Here is a 26,768-nt window from a genome sequence, read left to right on the forward strand (position 1 = left end):
TCCTCACCTACCTTAAATTTCTATGGCATCTACAATTATCTTTGAAAAGGAAACTGGATTGTGCAAGGAAAAAAAATGGCTTCAGGTCAATTCAACATTTGGTTGGGGAATAACAATCGATGTTTGATAGTGCAGAACTTACTAAACGAAGTCAAAAAGGGTTAAGAGAGACAGTCATTCCTTCAGTGCTGTAAGAGGCTGGTTGGGAGACAGAGAGAGCCCTAGTCACTTTAAGGAGTCCTGAGAGTTCCTGGCAACAAAGCGGCCTCTTTTTCCCAAAGGCATGCCTTTATAGAGTCAGGAAGCACTGGGAAGGACCATTGAGGAACCAACCACAGTGTGAGCTTCAGGGAAGGGAATCTGTTGCACTTTTTCTCTAGAGAAGAAAATGTGGGAAAAGTAACCATGCAGAGGTGTTCGGGAAAGGAAAGGGCAGGGCAGACCGCAGCCATAACCCAGCAGTAAAATCAACAGGGCCGGTATGTGAAGGGATACTCTTGTAAGGGGAAGGATCACACAAATTCTTGAGAAAATAGGACAACTTAGTGGATGTTGGAATTGAAAAAGAAGAAGGTATAAAAAGATCAAATGACTTGCCAAGGAACACAGAGCAAATTATTGAGAGTCTGAAAAAACTCCACAGTCCTTCAAAAAGGGAGCTAGCCCCTTAGCTCACAGTCTCCTTTCAGGAAAGTTCAATGTATTTTTCTTCAATGGAAAGGAAGTTCAAAATAGGATGATGGAGTTAACAGTCCACAACTCTAAGCTCTTCCCTGATTAATGATCAAATTATAATTACTCAACTCAGGAAAACTAGTTTGAGGTTCTCTGGTTAATCCTCAATGTCATATTTATATCATCAAAAACAATCCCTTTATAATTTGGTTTGCTGCCCAAGCATTTTTCCCCCTTTCTTTCTTTCTCATGAGAGACTCTCAAGACTTCACTGGCAAAACTGAAATATACTGCTAAACCCCCAGGACCATTCTTAGCACTGCCAGCATTGAGCTCCTGGGAGCATCACAGGTTTTCTTTGAAATTAAAATGTTGCAATCCCAAGAAGCATGTCAAGAAGTGCACTGTGACTTACATTATGCAAACCACACAACAATGTGTATAAAGCAGAGGCAAGTATTTTCTTAATTCTATTAGGAATAGACTATACTAAGTATTTTTCAATAACATATTTCATTCTTTTCACTCTGTATTGTACCGGGACCTTATGCCAGCTAAGTGTTGCTGCTCAGCACACAACAGTGTGTACCACCTAGGTTTAGACAGAATTCTGACACAACCCTGATCTCCCAGTGACAGCTAATATGAGAAAATATAGAGAGTGCTACTACATGACCTGAACATCAACAGGAGTGTGCTTTTGTGCTACACTCAGAACTGGAAGTGCCTTCTTCCCCTGGGAATTCCCTGGCAAGAGAGAAGTCACACAAACCAAGGAGAGCCCTGGACATCAAGTGCAGTTGCAGAATCAGAGGCCTGTCTTTTTTCACTGCAATCCAGCCTCCTTGTCCTGCTCTTTCTAAAGTCCAGATCTGGTCATGGCACTCTGGTCTGAACTTTTTCCTTCCTAGGCACAAAATAACAAGGAAGCTCAGCCCAGGTCATTACTCAGCTTGTCTATTGGAAGCAACAGGCTTCCAGATGATCTCCTTTGGACTGCAATGCTTATTACCCAGTTGTCACATACTTTAACCCCACAGATCACCATCTCTCAGGTTTTATTATTTTAATAAATAATCAAATTCAGTCTTTGTCTACCAGTGGTTGCTTGTTTTATTTGTGTTCCTAAATTAAATTGGAGCAACTTTTCACCTTCCTGGAGCCTTGCCATCATGGAAATGTCATCAGACCTCAGGGCAAGTCTGAATGGCAACGGGGAGCTGTGCCCTCCTTCACTCCTGCTGGGGGAACCTGCAACCGGAGGCAGGAGAGAGCCCTGTGGATGCCTGAAAAGTCCAGATGGACTCTGTGCCTCTGGGTACCTGAGCCATGCTCAGTAGAACTCAGCACAACCCAGGGCAAGTAGCAGAACACAGAGCCCTCAGGGCCAAGCCAGGATGTGGCAAGACCTGGGATGAGAGCCACCAACACTCACTGCGCTGGCTTCCTTCTTGAAATAATGCCACCTCACTCACAGCAGCGGTTTTCTCTCTATTATCACAGTGGTATTTCAGCACACTGTGAACTTGAGCCTGTCAGAAGGGCAAACAGTGACACACATGGTATAGCATAAGTGGCCCTCATTCAGAGACACTCTGGGGTCCTGACCAAAGATGCATCAGACTAAAAGGAAAAGAAGAGGCAGCAAAGGGAAGACCCAGGAGTAGAAAGGAACCACATACATTTCTACTTTGAGGAAGCACTCTGAAATCAAACCTCCCACTGGGGGTGCAGAGGGAAGGCAGGGAAGAGCCCGTGATGGCTGGGATTTCCCTGGGCCTCTCCACCAACTCTGAAACCAAGTGCCCCAGACTTCTTATTATGGAAGATAACCAAACATTTTTGTTGTTGAATCTCATCAAGAACTCTTTTATGTACATCCAAGGGCTTCCTAACTCTTACTCCTGCTTCCTGTCTTTTCTCCAGGCCAGCCAGGTTTCTTGGGATCTCCTAACTGCTTAGACATTGCAAAAGCCAAAGTCATTGCAATCCCTAAAAGAACTTAGTAGAAATCAGAAACACACACTACACACACACACACACACACACACACACACACACACACACAATAGTTTAGCACACAGAGCTATTTCAGATTTTAAAACAACTCCAGTATTAAGCAAGGCTTTTAATGCTAGAGGCAGAAAGCAAAACAAATAAATGCAGAGATGTCTCAAGGGGGGTGGGGCACATGCTGCAATAAAAGTATCATTTACTTTTTTTGCCAATTGTTGCTATTTGGGGCAACGCTTACCAACAAACTCAAAAACAGAACAATACACTTCCAGGAAATAGGAGAAAGCAATATCTTCAATGTTCTAGTCTGGGATCTTGCTATTCAAAGTGGGATCCACACTCCCCTGGGGGCCTAACACATGCAGAATCTCAGGTCCCACTCCAGAGCGGCAGGATCAGAATCTGCACGATCAGAATCTGCACTGCAGCAAGAACCTCAACTGACCCAATGCACAGAGGACATGACTCATGATGTCTGGAAGACCCCAATGCACAGTCAACTACACAGCTTCCCTCTTTCCCCTCTTGGACGAAGAGAACCACAGCCACAAAAAGAAAGTGCAGAAAAAAATAATTTATGTATGAACATTCATGTAGTCTCTGACATGTACTTTACTAAGTACAAGGGCAATACAAAATGTGTCACATTCCACACAGAAATGTCCAACCCAGTGACTCTAGTATGTCCAGTAAGACAAACAAATCCATACACATGACATGCCTCATGAGAATATTCAGACTTTTATAAAATTCTTTTTGTAAGTACATGAAAATAATTCACAATCCCAACATTTACTAACTATCCTTCACTGTTGGCTGCTCAAGGGAGATGATATGACACAGGGAGAGAAGACGCTGGGAGGTAAACATCATTCTGAGCAGATGTGTCTGCAGTATAACTGCTTTCTCTCCCACTAGTGAAGATCTCTGATGAATCAAGAGTGGTATCATTATCCTATCAGAGCAAAAACCTTGGATCTGCTCACTTTTTAAGTGATTCAGTAAATACGATGGCACCTGATCTACCATTAGCAATCACTCACACACCATCTGTCCTGCTCAGGAGGACCAGACAAAACCAAAGACAGTCCTCTGACACCCTCACTCACAACCCAACCTCCTCTGAGCCTCTTGACAGATTCCTGGTTTTCATCCTGCTTGTTCTTTCCTTGTAAGCCAGGGGTGTTCCAAAGCCGTGTCTGGCTCTTTTGGCTTCACCCCCACCCACAGTATGGTGTCCAAGGCATCCACCCATTCCATCCTTTGGGATTCCCTGAGTCTGGGTCCTGGAAAGTCACTAATCAGTTGGTCTGGACAAATCTATGTTTCCTATTGATGAATGGGGACAGGCAGTTCTGATTTTCTCTGAAACATCAGAGAATGACAATTTCACAGCCTTTTCTGACAGCAAAAAAGGAACAAAGTCAGAAGACATCATCTTTTAACTCCCTAAAGATGTATTCTCATCTTTAAAAATAAGAAAAACACCAACAGGTAAGCCTTCACATGCCTGGGGCCTCAGCTGGGTAGGTTCTAGACATTGCCATCAACGAGTTTCCTTCAAATGTGGCTGGAAGGCTGGAGTCCCAAGCTAGCTTTCTTAAGTCCAATCACACACTGATACACGTGGTCCAGAGGTCACTAGTGGTCAACTTGCTATTGAATATGATACTTACTGAGAGCCAAGGAAAAACCAAGATCATTCCCAAATCACATGTCCATGATTCTCTGGCTCCCCAGTGGGTAGGAGGGATATCTTAAAGATGCTCTAATGACACTAGCCACAGGCCAGACATTTGGCTTAATACCCTCTATGACCAAGATCATCCTCTGATCTGAATTCTTTAAAACAGGACTGAGAGTGTCAGCTAATGAACATTTTGATGCAAGATAGGTCCTTGGAGAACATGTTGTCAACCTTTCTTATTTGACAGCTGGAGGAACTGAGCCCTGGGGCAGTGAACTGTCAAAAAGTATAGAGTTAGAAGTCATAGGGGAGGTGGTGGTGGGGAGCCTATTGGCAAGGACTGAAAGGAAAGTCTGAGGAGATCTGAGAGGGATCAGCTTATGACCTTCAGAATGACCTCAAACAAGTCCACAGGTGCTCAGCAGTCATCAGTCCCTTGTCTGTGAGGCCTGCTCTGCTAAACTGTCAGATCTACTGTAAGGAGACCACTAGATGAGTGTATTTTACAGGTGCTATCATTTCCCAAGTCAAGGACATGCTTTGGAAGTCAACAGGGGCTCCTGGCTGGCCTATCCACAAAAGCAGGCACAAGCTACTTAGATCAAATATTAATAAGTCTAAATTTCCAATGTGATATTTATATCCCTGCAGGTGGTCTCTTTCATACAAATCTCCACTTAACTAGCTCTGCTATCAGAAGCCTCCATTGAACCACAATAGCCCATCTGTACACTTGAAAGAGACTGCTCCAATGGGAAAGGATTAAAATAACACAACTCAGATAACACAAATATTTAAAGAGACAATTGACATCCTTTTCACAAAATTTCAAGAACGATTAGTTGAGAATGACATAATTTTGAAGATTTTCAAAACAATAATAAAAAGAACTTTGTATTTAAAACTAACAATGAAGGGTCACTAAATGATGAGGATCATACATTAAACTCTGTTTCTCTGTATTCTTTTAATCTACCCTTACCATACAGCCATATTGTTATGGCTTGGATCTGGGATGATGTCTCCCAAATGCTGATGTGTTGAAGACTTGGTCCCTAAAGCAGTAATGTCCACAGGTGGGGCTTTAGAGAAGTGATTGCATTATGAGGGCTCTGAACTCATCAATGGATTAATCCAGTTAGTGGATTAATAATCTGAGTGGATTACTGGGAGGTGGTGAAAACTGCAGGTAGATAGGGCATGGTTGGAGAAAATAGGGTGTGCCCTTGGGGACTGTATCTTGTCCTTGGCCCCTCCCTCTTTCTCTCTCCCTCCTCCTCCCCCTCCCTTTCTCCTTCCTGGCTGTCACATTATGAGTGGCTTTCCTCTGCCACACCCTCCCCCCATGTTCTGCCTCACCTCAGGTCCAGAACAATGGAGCTGATCAACCATGGACTGAACAACCTCTGAAGCCATGACCCAAAGTAAACCTTTCCTCCTCCAAGTGTTTGTGTCAGGTATTTGGGTCACAGTGATGAAAAGCTGGCCAATACATGTGTTTGTTAATTCATTTAATAATTATTTACCAGGCTGGGGATATAGCTCAGTTGGTAGAGTACTTGCCTCGCATGCACAAGACCCTGGGTTCAATCCCCAGTACCAAGCTCTCACTCAGTGCTATTTCTAGTTCTAGGCACTGAGACTGTCTGCAGAACAGAAACTCATATCCTCGTGGAGCGGACATTTAAGTTGGGGCTGGGGAAATGGACAAGATTAATACAGATAATAAGCAAAATTACTAACAACAGCAATAGAGCAGCATTTTTCACACTTTAGTATACATTGAAATCAGATTCTTAAAACTCAGATTGCTGGCCTTACTTTTATTCTGATTCAGCAGGTGGGAGAGCATAAGACTGCATCTTTATCAAGCTTAGACTGCTGTTGCTAGGGGCACACCTCAGTGACCACTGATTTAGAGTACAGTGGTATACACAGTCAGAAAAAGTAAAGCAGAAAACAGTGAGTTTGGGGTAGGAGGGCTGCAATTTACCACATGTTGACTATGGAAGTATCACTGATGCAAAATTTGAGCCCAGATCTGAGGTAGATAAGGACAAGAATATTCCAGATGGAGGGAAGAGCCAATGCAAAAATCCTAAGGCAGGAGCGTGCAAGACAAGGAGGCCCAGTTACTTAGAGCAGAGTGAGGTAAAGGAAGAATCAGAAGATGAGGTCAAGAAGATAATGAGAGGACAGATCTTGTAAGGCCCTATGGGCTGCCTTAAGGACTTGATTTTTGCTCTGAGACAGAAAGGAGATTGGAGGGTTCTGAGAATAGGCATGATATAAGTCAGCTTAGTTAAACAGCATTCCTCTGGATGCTGTGTAGAGAATAAAACACAGAGGTAAGGGCAGAGGAAGAGAAGCCTCTTAGGAAGTTCCTTTACCAACCCAGACAAGGGCCAATGCTGCCCTGGACCAGAGGGTAACAGGGGAAGTGGTGAGAAGTGATCGGTAATAGAATTTACTAACACACTGGACGGGCCATAGGATCTGATGGAAAGACAAGGGTCAAGGAACACCACAATTTGTGGCCAATTCAACAGAAGGATGGTCCTGCCATTAAAAGCAGCAAGAAAGACTGTGAGAACAGCAGGCTTTTGGAGGGCATCAGGGCAACAGAGTTCCTTTGTACTAAGTTGTTCAATTTTAGAGTTGGAAGTAAATTGAGAGCCTGAGAGTACCATTTCACAGGTGACATGAGCCAGGACCAGAAAATGACTTGGCTGAGGACACAGGGCACAAATCAATGATGGAGGGAGTTAACTAGATAATCCTTGGCTACTGTGACCTCAAGAGAACTCTGCAAGGACAAGGGTTAAATTAAATACCATGGAATATAAATACATGCTGACACTATTTAAATTTCAAAAAAATATGTAATCAATGCAGAATGTATGCAGCAATTTGTGTTACTGATCAAAACCCATTCTATTTATAATACATATTTAAAATTTACCCCCATGACAACCTATTAAAATAATCTAAATTTGACTAGCTTCAATGCCCCAAAAATAGGTATTTCCCTCCATACATACAAATAGGTATTTCCCTCCACAGAGTTAACTGTTTAACACTAGTTTCACTTGAACAGTCCATGACAATAAACAACATCTCCACTGCTCACCACTCTGTCAGCTCAGAGGACTGTGCCTGGAACCTAGTTAGTGCTCAACACATATATCAATAAACCACATAAGACACCAAACCCAAATACCTAAGGTTCACCTTTCACCAGGAAGGGAGCAGACTGTAACAAACAGGAAACAGAAAAGTAAATAAAAAATATCAAGGGAAGAACTGAGTCAAATTGCTCTGCTTTCAGAAAGTCTAAAAATGTGTTTTACCCAGACTTCTGTAGTTTTTGATAATATATGAAATTGAATATAATAATGATAGTTCAGGCAAAGGAAGGGAGGGAGGGAGGAAGAGAAGGGGGAAGGGAAGGAGGGAGGGAAGAAGAGCAAGTTGCATCTGCCCCGGTCCCCCTAGACACAGACCCAGTGCTTGAGCCTATTCCTGATGCAGCTGTAAGTGCGCAGCTGAGGACAAATTCCAGCAGGGGGGCAGTGTGAAGTGATTCTTCTCCTCTGAGTTCACGCAGTAAGACTTCCTTATGTTGTTGCTTAAACAACTGCTAGCAGCTGTTAAGGGATAGGAAACTGCTCAAAACATCCCCAAGTATTCCTCGCTGATGGCGGGCAGATGAATTGGAAAGCCAAGTTTCTAGAATGGATGGCATTCTTGGTTGGTGCTACAGCAGTCACCAAATGTCACCGTTTGTCAAGACCCCCAAAATTCAGCCAGAAAACAAATTAATATGAGACTTTTATCTTAATTCATTAAACCATAATTTACATAACTATAAATTGTTCCTGAAACACAAAAGAAGTATTCTGGCTCACCATAAAGCACTTTATACCCTGCAAAAATTTTGCCTGTGTACTCTATTTTCTGGGTATACCCAGTGTTCCTTACTTCATGATCTCTGCTTTACTCCTCAAGTCTATTAATCATTTAATTGCTAGCTGCCTAAGACAGAGCATGCCCAAGATGAGATGAAAAATGTTTATTAAAAAACCATTTTCAGCCTTAAAAATATGCAATAGTACATGTACCTAAATACTTTAAATATTTTCACTCGCCATCACCCAGTCTGTTATATATATATATACATACATGCTTACTCAGTTGAACTTACAGCTTGACCTTACATCTGTGCTCTCTGCCACTGACAGACACATGTATTTGCACAGCCTGCTGGTGAGGCAGGGCATCTAGCATGTCTCCAGTCAGATCACACTGACCCAGAACTCCTGAACACCTGCCAGCACTATCTGGAATGTGGAGATGAGCAATACAGTTTCCATCTCTGGCAAGTATCCAGTCTGGAGGGAACAGGGGAAAAGGGAGACCCCAACTTCAGCACAATGTCACAGCCTGGCAAGTGAAGGTATATACAGAGCACTTGGAAATGACCAGTTTGAGGGGATCAACCCAGTGATGGTGAAGAGCATGGGGAAAAGAATCAGGAAAAATTTTGCAGGGAATGAGTGCCCTGAATTGAGGGGCCAAAGGTGAGGTGAAGTTAGCCAAGTGAAGAAGGGCAGCCATGAAGCAAAAGCAGAAGCAGAAGCACTGCAAGTTGAAGCAGAAGTACTTTGGGCAAGAAGGGGAAACTGGCAGTCCTTCCTCTACCATTACTAAGGAGTTAGGACTTTATTTCACTCACTACGGTTTTAAACTTTATACAAGGGAATGAAATGGTCAGAACTGCCCTGTAGATTCTTCACTCTGGTAATATGGGGACAACTGATGGGACAAAGAAAGGAGAAGAACAAGACAACAGGACAGGAGGTCAGATGGAAAGCCGAAAGCTTTGCTTCCTTAGCCATCTCCTTGGGATCCAAGGACATACCTAATCATTAAAGAGCCCACTCTCTTTTTCATACAAAAGCAATAACAGTAATTCTAAAGTGGAATGTGTTTTAACTGTGTTCTAATATTATTATGCAGATGTGCAAACTGGGCTAGAAGGAGCAACACCATGCCCGAACCAGGCTGTCCAACACCAGAGCCCATGCTCTGCACCATGGTGCTCATAAATGAGATGCTGTCAACACTGTCTGATTTGAATGCCTTGGGTGCTTTCAGAGCTTGCCAATACTCATCAGAGGACCAGGTGATTGTGCTACCTTGCTCAAAGCCGCAGCCTCTCCTCCCCATAACACAAGAAGTGTGTTGAGTCTTCACTCCCAGCCCTTCCCATCCATGTGATTTTATCAGGGTCAAAAAGCACAGAGGAAACATGAAGAGAACCCAGATGACACAGAGAGAAAACCTCAATCACTCTGTACACCTTCCTTCCTCTGGCTCCTTAAGAATAATAGCTAGGTGTTGGAAGAAAGTCTCATTGTGAGTTTTCCTGGCAGTTTTAGTTATGATGCAGACTGAAGCTGAAAATGTATTCAAGTCTGATAAGAATATAAACTCCCTCCCAGAAAATTCAGATGCTACTCAAAGTCATCCCAATCTTAAACAGTAAAATCCCTTGATTTAACTGAGCTCAGATACATTGAGACAGGTGTGAGGAAACCTTTCTAGAGTTCTAGGTTATTTAACTTAATACAAGATTTGACTTCTTTGTCACGAAAAACTAGGGATGGGAAATTCACATGCATACACACAAGCACTGTCTGTGTTCGCTCTGGATGCTACAACAAAACCCTTTACCCTGGGTAACATAAAGTTCAGAAATGTACTTCTCAAAGTTCTGGAGGCTAAGAAGTCCAGCATCAGGACACCAGAAGACTCAGTATTGGGGGGGTGGGGACCTGCTTTCTGGTTCATAAATGGTATTTTCTTGATGTTCTCTCATACTGTGGAAGGAAGAAAGCAGCTCTCCTGGGTCTCTTTTATAGGGCACTAATTCAAATCAGTGAGCATTCAGCCCCTATAACCAAACCAAACCTCAAAGGCACCACCTCCCAACACCACCACATTGGGGATCAGGTTCCAACCAATGGCTCTGGGAGGATTGGTTGGCAGACATTCAGGCCACAGCATGCTCACATGCACATATGTGTGCGCGCGCACACACACACACGCACACACACCCCTAAAAGGCAAAAGGATGTGAAAATGAGCATAAGATCTACCATATATAAAACAGCATTACATGTCTAGAAAGTTCTTCAGAAATCAAATGTGCCAAAACCAACATTTTTACAATACCATAAGAGTGGTCCAGCTGGGAATAATGGCACATGCCTATAATCCCAGCTACTTGGGAGCAAGTCCTAGGCCAGCTTAAGTGATAGCAAGAAGACCCTGTCTCAAAATAAAAAGGGCTGGGAATGTAGTTTAAAAGTACAGCACTTGCCTAGCATGCACTAGGCCCTGGGTTCAATCCCCAATACCACCAGAAATTTAAAATAAAAATAAAGGAATGATCCCTACTGAAAAGAATCCTAGAATAAACAGATTTGCAGTAACCATTCTGAAGTGACTTTTTTGATATTAGTTTCTGTTTGCTTAAAATAGTGTCTCTCATTAATTCTGGACCAACAGGCTTAGCCAATTGCCAGACAAAGTACTAAGTTCCTCTAACATGACACAGCATCAAATTAGAAAATAAAAGGCTATGCCATGGGAAGAGCATGATTTTCAAACAGCTGCTCCCCCTTCTATCACATATTGTAGCAAAACCTATTACATTTACCAAGGCATTCTATCCAAATTTATCATCAGGGAGTCACACACAGGCATCCTAAGCACAGAGGATACAATAGGAAGGAAAGCATTTTCTTTCAACCCTGAGTGGGCAGTCCTCTGTGTTTTTGTTTTGCTTTGTTTGTTTGCGTGTGGTGCTGGAGATGGAACCCAGGGCCTTGCCAATCTTAGGCAGGCACTCCACCACTAAGCGACAGCCCCATCCTAGTCCCTGGTTTTAATTCACTACATCAAAACTGAAGTTTACCAGTCTGGAAAGAGTACAGTGACACTGTGCTTCATTCTATGCCACATGACACCTAAGATGATTGCTTCTCTCACCTCCTAAAATCTTACTAGGGATGCTGTATGTTTCAACTTGAAGGAACAAGAAGAAAGACGGTGCCAAATATGTTCCCTGGCCTAAAGCAGAATCAATTTACACGGCAACTTAGTGAGGCCCTAAGCAACTTGGTGAGACACTGTCTCAAAATAAAAAATACAAAAAAAAAAAAAAAAAAAAAGGACAGGGATGTAGTTTGGTGATAAAGTATGTCTGGGTTCAATCTCTAGTACCAAAAAAAAAAAAAAAAAAAGGTGAGGGGGCATAATAGTTCCTTCCCAATAGAGTGCTGGTGAGTCCCAACCTGTTCTGACACATAGGAAGCACTCTACACATTAGTTAGTAATTCTACATCCATAGCCAAGAGACAGGTGTATCCCTCCCTCAGATCCTGTGCTGTTGTAAATACAACCGAGCACATTAGCCTTACCACACTCCTAAGGCACATAAGAAGGTGAGGGTTCCTCATGGTCTCACTCAGGCTCCTGTATCCACCCTTGTCTGACAAAGCTCTGAGAAAAGGAATCCGTGTGTCTGGTAGAGTGACTGATGTCTTTAAGTAACAAAAACACCCTTACTTTAAAACAAAGTACATAATATTCTCAAGGTACATTCAAAGAATATAAGGACACGAAACTCCCATGAATTTTATTTAAAATATAGGGCCTAAAGAGGCATAAAGTTACAAAGGGGAAAAGGCAAGGACCATCCAGATTAAAGCAATGTATTATTTGCTCACATACACTAGGTAGCAACAGAGACTCAGTTTCACTGTTATTGCTGCCGTGGAGTCTCTACCTCTACTTTCCACCCACATACCCTATTTTACCTACCAAAAATACCAGCAAAAAACCCAGAGACTCCTGGTCCTAATTTTTGTTCCAGCAGTAACTAAGTGCCTTACCAAGAAGTCATTTCCTATAAAACAGGGACAGCAGCAGTATCTACCAATTCAAGGAGACTAGAAAAATGCTTTTTTAAGTCAGTAACCTTATGTTAGAGTTGAAACTTTAAAATCTGAAATTCTAAATTCTATGTAAATTCAATGTTGTGTTGAGGTCAAAGAATATGGAAAAAAATTAAATGTGAATTCTAGAAAGCTCTAGGTCCAAAAATGTAGAAAATGCATTTACTTAATGGTGTGTTAGACCACTCTATGTATTACGGGAATAGTAATTCCAGTTCATGTTATTATTCAAGCAAGAAGTCTCATGTAGAAAAAGAGATCAAGGAAACTGTAAACAGCTGGAACACAAAGTCCTCACTAGGTACCAGGCACATAAAAGGCATAGCCCTTACACACCGACTCACTGAATCCTCATGACACCCCCATATGGGGGCTTTTTGTAAGTATCCTAAGCCAATGACCCCCAAGTGTAACCTCCTACTGGGTCACAGGCACCACAACTACCCACAGTGAGGAAAAAACCCAAAGGCCTGAGACAGAATGAAAAACAGGAAACTTTACCTTAGAGGATTCTCAGCTGAGAAAAAGAAAAGGACAACATGTTCCAGAGGGCCCAGGGAAAGAGCTCAGATCATTAATCTGACAAGAATGATAGGATGAGGTGACTAGCAAGGGACAGAGTGGCAGAATAAGGCATGGGTTGACCTGCCTTTGCATTTCAAAGGCAATTCACTCCTACCTTGACCCTATTGGTGAGACAGGATCATTTCATCACCAGAGAAAACTAGTTGCACTTTCTTATCAGCTTAGAGCAAGATTAATGGCACACTTACTTCCAAATTCCATTTCTCTTAATAACCCATAAACTCCCTCAGAGCTCAACCTCAAGGTTTGATAGTCTCCAGGTGCATGAGTGACATTGTGATCCTGCTGGCCACAGTGTTGTGGTTTGGATGTGAGGTGTCCCCCAAAAGCTCACGTGTGAGATGGTGCAAGAAGGTTTACGGGAGAAATGATTGGGTTGTGAGAGTCTTAACCCAATCAGTGATCTAATCCCCTGATAGGGATAAACTGAACGATAACTGAAGTGGTGGGGTGTGGCTGGAGGAGGTGGGAATCGGGGCATGGCTTTAGGTATATATTTGTATCTGGCAAGTGAAGTCTCTCTCTCTCTCTGCTTCCTGATGATATGAGCTGCTTCCCTCTGCCACATTCTTCTGCCATGATGTTCAGCCTCACTTCAAGCCCTGAGGAATGGAGTCAGGCTTCTGTGGATTAAGACCTCTGAAACCATGAGCCCTCAAATGCAGGAAGCCTTCTATGTGCCATATGGGAACTGAGTGATGTTGAAGCCTGGTTTAAGGAACTCCTAGTCAGAATCCACTGGTTCCAGGATGCCTGATTCACATGACGCCCTGTCCTAGCTCACTGCTCACCTTCAAGCACAGCACAGGAGATGGGAGTGACCTACTAGAGTCTAACAGTCAACTTACCCCCACACATATGCTGTTTTTCGTGAAGAAGCAAACACTGAGACAAGACTCCTCTCACGGTGAAACCTTATACCTACCAATCACCTTTTTGAGAAGCTATACCCCTCTGGTTGGCTTAACCTGTCATTGCCCCCAGCTGGTACTATTTTCATAGCTTTATTTCACAGCCAGCCCATCCCTCTGACAGGAAACCATTCCCTCGCCCACACAGGATGTGAGCAAGACTCACATAAACCTTTTCTCTTCCATAGTTATGCTGGTCAGGTCCTTTTGTCACAGCAGCAAAAAGGCTGACTAAAACATGTAACACTGGTTATGATGGCAACACCAGTGACAGTAATAGCAGAAGCTGCTGCTGCAGTGCAGCAGCACTGACATCACTGCGAGCCTACTGTGCGCCAGCCACTTAAGGTCACTGGATACGAAAAACCTCATTCCATTTCACAGAGAACGGTGAGGTAGATTATGTTTTCATCCCCTTTTAAGAGAACAGAGCCTGAAGACTTGGTAACTTGCCCAAGGTCCCAGAGCTAGGAGGGTGGTGGCCCGGGAATTCCAACCAAGCTAGCTGATACCAAAGTCTGTACTCTGAACAGCTGGACTACTTGAAGCTGGATGGTTTCAGAGTCTTGCTCACCAATTTTTTTCAGCTGATGCTTGTTTCGTTGAAGCATTTTTTTCCGAACTCTCCCTAGCCTGTGGGATAAGGGGCACTCCCTAGAGTGGTGAAAAAATACATATATGTAAGGCACTAATGTAGTTTAAGAACAAAATCCAACATAGATAATAATGACAAGAGCCGCCAAAGTAGGGCCAGAAGGGGCAGATGAGTGAAGCACCGAGGGAGACTGATAATGACTAGAGCTGAAGGGAAGAGGGTCCTTCCTTCTACTGTGGACTGCCGTTGGAAGTTTTTCACAATAAAAGGTTTTTAAATGGCTTTGACTTATTGACAGTTTCAGTTTATTGAGTCATTTCCTTTCCTTTGTTTTACTAGATCATACTTGCATATGCTTTAAAATTCAAAATGTGATAAAAGGTTCACTCTGAAAAATCTCACTCCCACATGATTACCCTTCACTGTCTTTGTACAAATACAAACGAATAGAGAGAGATTCTTGTTTCTCCTCCCCCACCTCCATTCTTTCACAAAAAGTAGCATATTATCTCCCTCTGTTGTTTCCTATCTTCTTATTTTACTCACTTAACAAGGAGTCTGGCAATTTTGTTTTTAACATCAGTGTATAGAGAGCTTTCTCCTTTGTAGTTGACGAGTATTCCACAGTGTGGCTACAACATATACCATGTTAAACCAGGACACCTATTTCCAATCTTTTGCTATCACAAATGATACTCCAGAAGTAACCTTATGACTACGTCATTACAGATATAAACAAGTTGTAACTGGAGGATAAATTCCTAGCAGTGAGGTTGCTGTAGTGGTGTGCTAGTAAATGTTCAACCATGAACTCTCCCTCAAAAAAAAAAAAAAAGACCCTGACTGTAGTGTCTGCAGATTCCCATGGTGTGAGTACTTCTACCAGGTTACTCTCAAGCAATTTGATTTCATCAAACATGGAATTGGGAAGAGATGCACACAAGTACATAAGTGACTTCTATGAGCTGGCTCCAAGGTCCCACTTGGTTGCTGAGACAAAGGGTAAATTGCACCTTGAGTTTTGAGACATCTCAGCAGATTCCTCTACCCTACAGATTTAACTTTGTACTACTACCAACAAGTACTAAAATGTCTATCTCCTGAAAGTCTCACTAACAGAATATTGCCAAACTTTTGAGTTTGTGATAGAGAGCATCTCAATGTAGTTTTATTTTTCACCTACACTAAGAGCCACTTCCATTTTGTGCTCAGTGAAGTGTTCCTGTCAGTTGCCCATTTTACTGGGTGTACTAAGCATTTTGAACATTTACTTAATTATTACATCAACCCTATAAGCAGGATTGGATCCATGTTTCATGGAACATGAAGCTTATACAGTCTGAATAATCTCTTTAAAGTAGAAAATACAGTAATTAAGTATAAATGCATTTCTTTAAAATTAAAAAAATTTATCATTGGAGTCTTAAAGATTCATCCCCTTTATTCTAGAATCCTGATAAACTACTTAACAATAATGCTTACATAGAAATGCTTCCTGGTTACAAAGTGGCTGCCTTTCTCCAACTCTTGCAAAACACAATGTACTCATAGATCCCTGAATCTTAAGTTTCAGAAACTGCCTGAAAGATGAACATCATCATCACCATCTCTCAAATGGGGAAACTAAGACTTGAAACAACATGCCCTAAGTCATGAAATAGGTGTCAAATAAGGACTGTTTGATTCCAAAGCCTTTGGGCTTAAATATTCCCCAGAGTGCCTTTCCACTGATGTTAAACCAACCATTGCACATGACCAAATCTATCTTTCCAAAGATAATAACTTTCGTTATTAGTTCTCCAGGGGGAAATACATGTGATTTGAAACAAATTCCCAATTTCCACTTGTATTTTTAAAATATGTCTTCCTTCCATTAAAAAAAAAAAAATCAAAATCAAAAGCCCCTTCCTCCAAAGTGTACCTAACTAAATTCAGAGGCTGAGGTCAGCATCCCACTTGCCATACTGGCCAGGGGCTCATCTGTGAGGTTCTTGACACCCATAGAGGGGCAAACAATGAGACAAGAAGACTCGAAGCTTAGCCCTAGTATCGAGGTTGACACCCTACTGAACTCTTCCATCTCCCACAAACCCAGATCCTTAGATTTGTCTAGAAACAAGACTGTGACCAAGGACTAAGATCAACATTGGTCTAATAGCTAAACATATGAAGACCCTAAGTCTATGTTAGAAGAGGATTCTTCCACACCAACTCAAAACAAAGGCAATTAGGCTGATCAATCATCTGGGGCAAACTTCAACATTCTTAACAACAGCCAGATCAGTGATTTTTTCAAGGGCATTGCTAGCAACGGCTCCTAATAATATTTCATGCCTGGAAACCAGAGGGCAGAACAGCACCCATGGCAAGGATAGCCCAGTACAGCAAAGGCCATTCAGCCAAATATACCTAAAGTACCTCCATTGAGAAATAGTGACGAATGAGAGGAGACCCCAGAGAGACCCTCAAGATATGGGGTAAAACAAGAGTTGATACACAAGTGGGTACATTTTACCCCAGGCCTTTTAGGTTCTCTGATAACCTAGAATAACAAGGAATGTGCTCACCTGATGAGTTCACTCAATAGACATTTGCTGCAGCCCTGCCCACCAGCTGTCAAGAACAGCCATGGGGGGTCAGATGCAAGAACAAAGTCAGTCCTGGCTTTTGTGAGTTCATGACTCTTTCATCCACCTCTCAAGTTAGAGGTTTTTAAATTAATGTATACAATGTTTTAAACTTTCAAACTCCTCAAAAAACTTGCTCAAAAACTTCTTTTATAAATAAAATGCTTTATATAAATGGTTATGTAAATATCACCACTATTCAATCTGAATAGTGGAAAACATAAAATTGAAAGTACAATCATTCTTTGTCAAAAGGTTCTACATATTAAAATAAATAAAACTTATTTGAAGATCTAAAACAATCACTGGAAAACATGCTTCAGACCCAAACATACTCTAAATGCATGGCCTATGGGACAGAGCATCCAGACGCATTCTTAAAAGAGATTACATGCATTTATTCATTTCATAGGAAAGAATCTACAGCCCTTGAAATTGTAACATTTCTGTAAACAAGTAAGGAGTTTTTATTTTTATCAGGTTTACCTGCTATTTGTACTGAACCATCCTCACCCAGAAGAATATTACCAGCTTTCAAATCCCTATTAGAAAAACAAAAAAAAAAAAAAAATGGGGAATGAATTTTAGAGTGTAGACATTGTGTTATACTGACTCACTCAGGAATATTTTTTAAACAGAACATATGATTATTATTATTATTATTTTATGAATATTAAAATTATACCATAGATTTTAAAAGTTACCAGGGTACATTGTCATTTTATAGTTTGCTCCTTGAGCACAGTTAGAATTCACTTCATGTGAAATCATTATCTATATTTAATTAAATCACTACTGAGTAGATTATTTTGTGTTTTGGAGTTACAGAATGTCCCTAAACTGAACAGTGCTATTTAATCAACAAGAATTAAAGCCTTGTGCCAGGTGTGGTGGCACATGCCTGTAGTTCCAGCAACTTGGGAGGCTAAGGCAGGAGAATCACAAGTTCAAGGCCAGCCTCAGCAACTTACAAGGTCCTCTCTCAAAATAAAAAATTTTTAATTAACCTGGGTGGTTGAATGCCCCTGGGTTCAATCACCGGTACAAAAAAAAGAATTAAAGCTTTGTCTGTGTAAAGCTATTCCAATTCCATTTAAATTTCTCCAGGGTGCTATTCCAAATAATCCCATCACCCTCTAAAAATAAATTTGATCAATCTCTACTCTGGAAAGATAGTGATGATTAATATTAATTACAATATTCTACATATAATATATTTACTATATAGAAGCTGTAAAATTATAATACTCAAAGAAAAATGATTTATAAGTTTGATTTCTAAAGTAATATTTTCCTGATTATTGAAAAATACAGTAAAGACCATTCAATATACAGCCTGCTTCTAGTTCAAGGTAGAGAAATTACATTATTAGCATTACTGATAAATGCTTGTACTTGCAAAAATTCCTATGAACCAAAGTAGCACTACCCTTTTTGAAGTACCAGGCACTCATATTCTATGCTATTTAGCTATTTTCAAGAATTAGCATTCTATGTCACAAAAGAAGATGAAATTAGTGTCTCTTACTTCCCTCTCACCATTATGTCAAAAATAATTAACATAATGTTTGCCTATATTTCAAAGTTGGAGCAGCTATTCAATTCAACTGAGTACACTTCAAGGGTAATTACGTTAACCACTTTTTTAATGAGTCCACTCAGCACTTTTTACATTCAGTCCTTAATTCAGTGAAAACAGATAAACCAATCCAGAGGATAACAATATAATTCATCAAAATGTATTCCTGTTTCATATGTTTTGTTTTAGTGTGGGATGTTTTTAGTGCTGGGGATCAAATCTAAGGCTTGACCCATGTAATAAGCACATGCTCTACCACTGAGCTAAACTCTCAGCCCCTGGTACTTCATTTCCATCTACTTAGTTGGTTTTAGCATTTTTTTTTCCTCTCCTTCTTTTGGTGGTGCTATGTCTAGAACTCAGGGCCTTGCCCATGCTAGGCAAGCACTCTACCACTAAGGATAGCCCAGCCCCTAGCCTAAGTTGGAAACAATGCCAACACCTATCTGAAATGTGTGTTTCCTTACAATTCTTTACAAATTAGGACTAAACAAATGAAGAGTTGAATTTCGGGTGATACCATACCTGTGAATCTGACCATTTCTGTGTAGATAGTCTAAACCTTCCAAAACCTCTTTAAGAATTGTTGCTATTATTGCCTCTTCCAGAACTCCATTCTTGTGCTCTCCCCGGTTGACAATGTATTTGATGATGTCCAACATTGAGCCTGAGTGAAAACACAGAAGATGAGAAGAAATGGCTAAGCAAGCGCCTTCATTCCGTTTTCAGATTAGAACTCCATTATTAGAACATTAATGGGAACATCAAAATAAATTTTTTTTTGTAGATTTAATGCAAATGCTCCCAAAACATACTAAAAATTGAATGGCAGTCCCATGAGCAGAAGCACTAAATCTGCACCAAATTTGCAAGAGTACTTTCAGTGTGAACTTGAGGAGAATGATTTTCATTAAGGGTTAGGGTCCATGAGCAGGGGGTACAGCTCAGCCCGTGCCATGGATTCAATCTTCACCCCAACTTAAAAAAAAAAAGGCCAGATGTGGTGGTACACACCTGTAGGCCCAGATACTCTGGTGGCTAAAGAGAATGAATTGCTTAATCTAGGAGATGAAGATCAGCCTGAGCAATATAGTTAATGTCCCATATCATGAAAGAGAAAGGCAGGAGGTGGGGAGAGAGAGAGAGGGAGAGGGAGGGAGGGAGGAAAAGAGGAAGAGAGGGAGGGGGGGCCCTGAGACTAGAAGATCATTCAGGACTACTTTCTATATGTATAATTAAGTGCAAACTCGGAAGAGGGTTCTAGATAGCTGAACTGACAAAGGAGTTGGAGGCCAGGAGAAACAAAGTAGTGAACTGCTGAGTAAAAAAACAGTTCTTCCTTAACACCTGAAAGACAGGTAGGAGGTAAGGAAAGTATGTTGCTGCTAGACCTCAGTTTATAACCAAAAGATCCCTCTCCCTGAGTCTGAGTCATCTTTATTTTAATCTCCCTGATGCTTCATGTACTGACTTCTATAATAAAGAAATAAATACCAATTACTATGGTACTATAATATACTGACTGGCATCCTTGGCATTGTGAATTCATGTTTCAACACATGCTAATTAATATTTGAAACCTCTGGGTCATTCTAAAAGCCATAATTACCCTGGGGCTCAACATTTCTGAAAAGTTAACAAATGGCTTACCTCAGTACCTGAATTTGGCTCTGGGCTCTTTCTGATTAAATAAGAAGATTGAGTTTCCCCATCAGATACCACTGAACAGACTAATGGCCTGCCTCTCCTTAAGAGATTCCATGTGATAAAATAGTATAGATTTTAAAAATGCATATTTTCCTCCCCAGAGAGAAAAAGAATCTGCTTATGCATTGACTCTTGGATTTGGGGGTCATTTAAGAGAACAATAATTCCAAAAACTATAATTATTCTTCTAAGGATATACCACACCAAACACATATGCACCCCTGGCCTGCTGAAAGAAAAGGGAGCAGGAGTCCACACCTGCCCACGTTCCCCTTGCCTGTGGAAACCTGCTGAAAGCCTGTTCCTCATACCTAAAGCCCTGGGAGCCTGGATTGGACTCCACGAAAATGACAATGAATTTTCTATCACGTCCTCAGAAGAGAAGACACGTTTATAAAAGTGAAACGTTAATTGAGGTAAAAGCTCCAACTTGAACAGAGGACTTGGGACTATTCCTAGGCCAGCTCACCACCATTTCTCTTTCTCCCCAAAGTGGTGGAACCCCACAAGAAGAGAACTAGTCACCTAATTGGCAAAGCACCACCCCTCCACACAAGGAAGGTGCAGTTCCAACGCAATACTGCAGAAGTGGCTCTGCAGAGGGGGTGAGGGGTGGGATTTCATCCTTTTTTAATTAAAAACCAAAGTAGGCATTCAAGAAAACAAAGACTAATAACAGGACTAAAGAGGACTGGGAAGAGAACAGAACTTGGATTTCCAGGTTCCCTACTGAGACCCACACGAGCAGCGAGCAGACTCCAGCCAATTATAAAGCTTTTGTCATCTCATTTCTGAGTCTCTGCCTGATCCAAGAGTTTCTTCCAAAAAAAAAAAAAAAAAAAAAAAAAAAAAAAAAAAATTAAATTAATTAAAATGTGTCCCTGATTTCACCTTAGTTGGAATTAGATTTACAGATGGGTACTATCATATGAATACAGCTGCACCAGTTGTGGCTTTGTCCAGGCACTACAAAACGTTCTCCTCTGCTCTAAACCACACTTCACATCTCAGAACAAAGGGAGCTAAGCCTCTGAAGACAGCACGGAGGAGATCTGAGTGTGCTAAGGAAACCAGTTGGGCTTTCTAAGCTTCAACATGGGGATCTGCAAAATGAAAGTGAGAATATTTGCAGTACAGCATAGTTGAGTTTTTGTTGTTGGCACAGTTCTGGGAATTGAACCCAGGGGCATTCTACTACTGAGCAGGATCCCCTTTCCTTTCATGTTTCTTTGTGACATAGGGTCTCGGTAAGTTGCTGAAGTTGGCCTCAAACTTGCAATCCTCCTGCCTCAGCCTTCTGTCTTTGGGATTACAGGCATCCACTCACCATGCCCAACTTTAGCATAATTTTTAAGTCAACAGGTCCTGTGGTAACAATTCCAGCACCAGCAGCCATGTGTTTTAATCTTGAACAAGTTGCTTAAATCCTATGAGCTTTGGTATCATTTCTGAAACCAAGAGACAGTCAGCAGTCATTCAAGAATGCTGTCAAGACTGAATGAGATAAGATAAGTAAATTGCCTTGAACAGAATCCAGCCACAGAGCAAGTGTTCAATGAAATTAATGGTTATTATTCTCATTCCCTAACAGTGATGTTAAAAGATTTTTCAAAAATTAAATGCATAAATGTTAAAAAAAAAACCTTGGAAATTAAATTGTCAATGACTTGCATAATTCAGGGGAACTGAGGCAGAGAGGGGAAGTTGTTTTCCCTTCTCAAATACAACAAGGATGAGAACAGTGCCACTTCTGATGACAACTGCAAGGAAATAACTGAGTATGTATTTCTCTCCCTATGTCAACTGAAACAACACTTATTAAGGACCCACTAGAAGGAAGCCAAGTGCATTACACAGTTCTTTCTTCAGGAAGTCCCCTGAAGAAGGGGACTATATGCACAAGGTCCAGTACCACTGCCATGAGCCACATGAGGTGAGTTAAGGGAAAGTGAACAGAAACTCAGTCCCTCAGTCATACTGCCACCTTTCAAGGACTCAAGAGTCCTTACTGGTAGAACATGAACAGCACAGGAACAGAACACTACAGTGCTAATAAACTGTACTTAAATGACTCAGTATATTGCAATGTGTAAAGGAATGTTACAAAAGAAGGGGTTTAAAAAGAAAGGACCAGGCAGGGATGTAGCTTAGTGGTATAGAACTCACATGGCATGAGCAAGGCCTTGGGTTTGTTCCCTAGCTCTAAAACAAGAAAAGGAAAAACATCTTTAAAGAAACTAAGTAGTAGCTGCAGAGAATTACCTCTTAGGACTTGAGTACATGGAAAAGGAAGAAAAGACCTCTAAGGTGGAGCTCAGGGAAAGCCCTGGAAGTATTGGAGCACAGAAGGTACTCAGGGACCTGGGTCTCACCTAACCTAGAAGGTTGGGGTACATAACAAAGGGAGAAGGGGACAAGGATACTTCAGGAAGTTAAGCTCAATTATGAAAGGCTTTGAATATCAATACTAAGAAAGCTGATGAGGCACAGTGGCCCATGCCTATAATCCTAGCCACCCAGGAGTCTGCAGCAGAAGGATCACAAGTTCAAGGTCAGCCTGCGCAACTTAGGGAAACCTTGTCTCAAAATTTTAAAAATTTTTAAAAGGGCTGGAATGCAGCTCAGAGATAGAACACCCCCAGGTCAATCCCCAGAACAAAAAGGAAAAGGAAAAGAAACACGACATCTGGACTATTCTGAAGGCAACAGTAAACCAAATAACTTCCAACTATGTGAGTGAGGGATCAAACTAAAGTGTCACTCATATGTGCTGACTGAGAAAAGGGGGAAGATGAAAACAAGCAAACAACAACAAAGCCCACTTACCTCCACTTAGCAATTTCATGACCAGCCAAAGTTCATCTTTTACCACAAAAGAAGTGTAATAGGTCACTACGTTGGGATGGCTGCACTGACTCATGGCTTGAATTTCTTTCTGCAAAAAGAACAAAACATGACATAGTACTATGGTGAACAAAGGGGAAGGCAAAATCAAGCGAACCACAGTTGAACACTTGGGTAACTTTGCTGGATAAAGGCATCCTGGAGGGGCTGCCTGAGCCCTGAATTCAAAGCAGTTACATAAGGGCTCACTTTCTCCCTTGGCAACTGGAAAAATTAGAAAGTCCTCTATGGGATGCCACAGAGTCCTATGGACCAGCCACAGGACAGGGGGAATTCAGATGGGTGTACGGCCCAGAAGACCCTCCAGTGTGCTAGCAGAGAGACCTGCTACGGAGAACAAAGTTCCTCCTGCCTGAACCAAAGGCCTTGGCATAGAGAAAAGACCAGATGAGCCATTATGAGATCAGGATTCTGGTGCCAGCCTGAACTCCAGTGGGTCTCATCTCCTTCCTCACCCAAAAGGGGCAACAAAACTGTCCATTTCTCAGGACTGCTGTGACAGTCAATCAGAAAAACACATGAAAATGCTAGAGCATCATTTCCCAAACAGTCTTCCATGACAGATATTCCCTCCATAAAAAAAAGAGGATGGGGTGGGTCAGACAAAGTAAAATAACCTTGGGAAACATCGGGTACTGTATTTCACACTGAGAGTCACAGCCTCTGAAAGTCCTGCCAGAGTTTAACCCATATTAGCACAGCAGAAAAATAATGCTTTATGGGTCACATTTTGGAAACATCGCTACAGGAATAAAAATTTTATGTAAAGACATAAAATGACAGAGCTTTGAAATAAGACAAACACATTTTTCTGCAGTGCTCAAGTTCACATTGCTTTTGGTTTTCTGTTTCAAGGCATTGCCAGACGACTCCCATAAAGCTGCAGTTCAATAGCTAACTCTCCATTAAAGGTACCAACCAGTGTGACTCACATTCAAGGTGCTGCCCCCAACCACAAGACCCTAAGTCATCAAAGGAACCTATTGTGCAGTCATGATGAACGAAAAGCACATTTATGCATCTTATGAATATTTTCAATCATAATGAGCTGCTCAAAGATTACTGACCAACACATTCTAATATGGGCTGTTATCTTTGCATATCTAATACTACCTAATCCTCAAATTACTAAGAAGATCCTGTTTGTCAGAAAAGTTTACCAAAATTCCCACAACACATAACACATCTACATACTTTGTGTGTGTATATATATATAAGCACACACACATATATATACATATATATATGTACTTTATAATATATATGTTTATGTAAAGTGCTTCTTACTGAGGACAAACACCTATGAAATTCAAACTTTTCTATTTTCTTTTCAATTCAACATTTTCCTTCTATCATTCCTCTCCCCCATTTAATTGATTACAGGTTTTCTACATCTGACACTTTTTAATTCAACATCTCCCAGCCTTTGAACAAAATCTGAAACCAGAGGTCCAGTTTCCATCTGTTTCCAGTGTCAGGTTCTGATATCATGAGATGCTTCTGAAGGAGAAATGGAACACCGCCTGGGACCTCACTATTCTAAATCATCAGCAGTCGCTCTGTGGCGGGGATGGGCCACAGGAAAGCATACAGCATTAGGTAGGATCCAGTTTAAAGAGGTGCCCCATTGTTCACATAAATGGGATGATGTAGCTTCAATGCAGGTGTGCTCTAAATTCTCAGCATTTTATAGTCAGTGTAATGAACGTCTTTCTATCTTCCTAACTGCAAACTTTAAAATCATTAATCAAAATACACAAATAAACAACCAATGCTCATGTGAAATAAGATTCTTTTGCATCGAAGCAGGACTTACGGGTGGGTCTAGAAAAACACACTTTTTATTTAGTCCTTTGCATTAGATGGCTTTAGTATCACCTCCTACCCACCCAGAGTATCTTGGACACTGCAGTGAGCAAATTGTGAGTGTGTGAATATGTGTGTTTGTGTGTGTGTGTGTGTTCAACTTTTTCAGAAAACTGATGCATATAACTGACAAATTCTAAAAGGAGGGGAGGAGCTATCACAAATAGTACTCTTTCTAATGCAACCACAGCAGCAGTTTAAAGGCAGATCAGAGCAGGGGTGGGGTATGTGCCAGTGCATTGCTTCAGGCTATAGGTTCACAACCTATCCCATCCACTTGACTTCCCAATGCAGGGACACCTCTGATACCTAAGGATGACACTTGCCTCTGGGAAAAATCTGGTCACTGTGTTTTACGATAAGTCCCAAATACGGAATAGAAATACACTGAAGGAAAGAAATAAGGTCCTCTACAGGCCTATACAGCCCTCAGTTTACATCTTAACCTTTTGTTTAGTTTCCTTCTAGAGAGATATAACAAAGTAAAAATTTGAAAAATATAAACATTTCTTGAATTGAATATTTTTTCCACAAAATATCACCCCCCCCACACATACCCCAGGGGATACAACTCAGTGTGCATGAGGCCCCAGGTTCAAGCTCCTATACCAAAAAGGAAAAAAGAAAAAGTAGACCCCTTCTACTTCTTTTCAAAACAGTGATAATGTTGCTGTTTGAATCCTCCTTTGGTAACAGTCTACCCTCCAAATTATCCAAGCTTTTCCCAAAGCTCTAACTTCATATATATGGTTAGGAAAGATATTTATTCCCAAACTATTCATTTGTTCCTATCCCTGAAAATAATTAAAGTATTGCCCAAAGACAAACAAACAGATAAGATGAAATCTTTTTATCCATTTCTTCCTATAGAAGGAATGGGTTCAAGCTCCCTTAACTAAGTCACAATCTATGCAGAAGCATAATCTGGAGCAGTTTCCCAAAGTGGAACGTGTGCACCAGTCACATGGAGAGTTTAATAATGTGCACGCTCCATTCAGTAGACCAAAACTGGGGCCCAAGATCTGCATTCAGAATAGGCTTCCAAGTGATATTGATGCTGTGAGTCCAGGAACCAGACTTAGAGTGACAAACTGACAGAGACTGAGCTTTGGGGAAAGACAGAAAGGCACTAGGGCTAAGGGAAGGTGAGAGGAAGAAACAGATGGCTGCTATGATGGGAATAGGACAAAAAGGGCCAGGCAGGAGGACAGCTCAAGGGCAGTGTGTAGCTAAGGCCAGGCTGAGGAGAGGGGTGGGAAGCCACAGTTAGACATAGGAAGACATAGGAAGTATTTAAGTGGTTTGAATTTCACCCAGACAAGGATAAAAAAAAAAAAAAAATCACATGGATGGACAACAAGAGGTAAAAGTTGGAAGAAATCAATCACAGAACTCTGAAATCCAGGCAACAGATCTGCCTAGATCATAGTTCAGGAATATCACCTAGTGGCTATCCTGCAAGTTCAGTGAAATAAGACAGACTTGTCATCAAGTGCCAAACCAAGCCATGGCCCAGGATTTCATCTCTGCTCACACGCCTTCAGCTGAAATGCACAGCAAGTGATGTTTCACAAGAGTGGGAAAGGTGATTC

General features: G+C 41.4%; 1 protein-coding gene across 6 annotated transcripts in view; it reads right to left on the reverse strand.

The window, feature by feature from the left end:
• Positions 1 to 26,768, reverse strand: part of STK39 (serine/threonine kinase 39) — a 307,203-nt gene that overhangs the window by 212,753 nt on the left and 67,682 nt on the right. For all 6 annotated transcript variants that reach the window (XM_079131857.1, XM_079131858.1, XM_079131856.1 and 3 more), the window contains exons 3-5: positions 23,233 to 23,341; positions 19,225 to 19,366; positions 17,607 to 17,662 (exon numbers count right to left, since the gene is read on the reverse strand). In XM_079131857.1, coding sequence (XP_078987983.1) covers positions 17,607 to 17,662; positions 19,225 to 19,366; positions 23,233 to 23,341 — 307 coding nt within the window. The remainder of the gene's footprint in view (positions 1 to 17,606; positions 17,663 to 19,224; positions 19,367 to 23,232; positions 23,342 to 26,768) is intronic.

This window comes from Sciurus vulgaris (assembly GCF_902686455.1).
Source record: "Sciurus vulgaris genome assembly, chromosome: 3".
Lineage (NCBI taxonomy): Eukaryota > Metazoa > Chordata > Mammalia > Rodentia > Sciuridae > Sciurus > Sciurus vulgaris.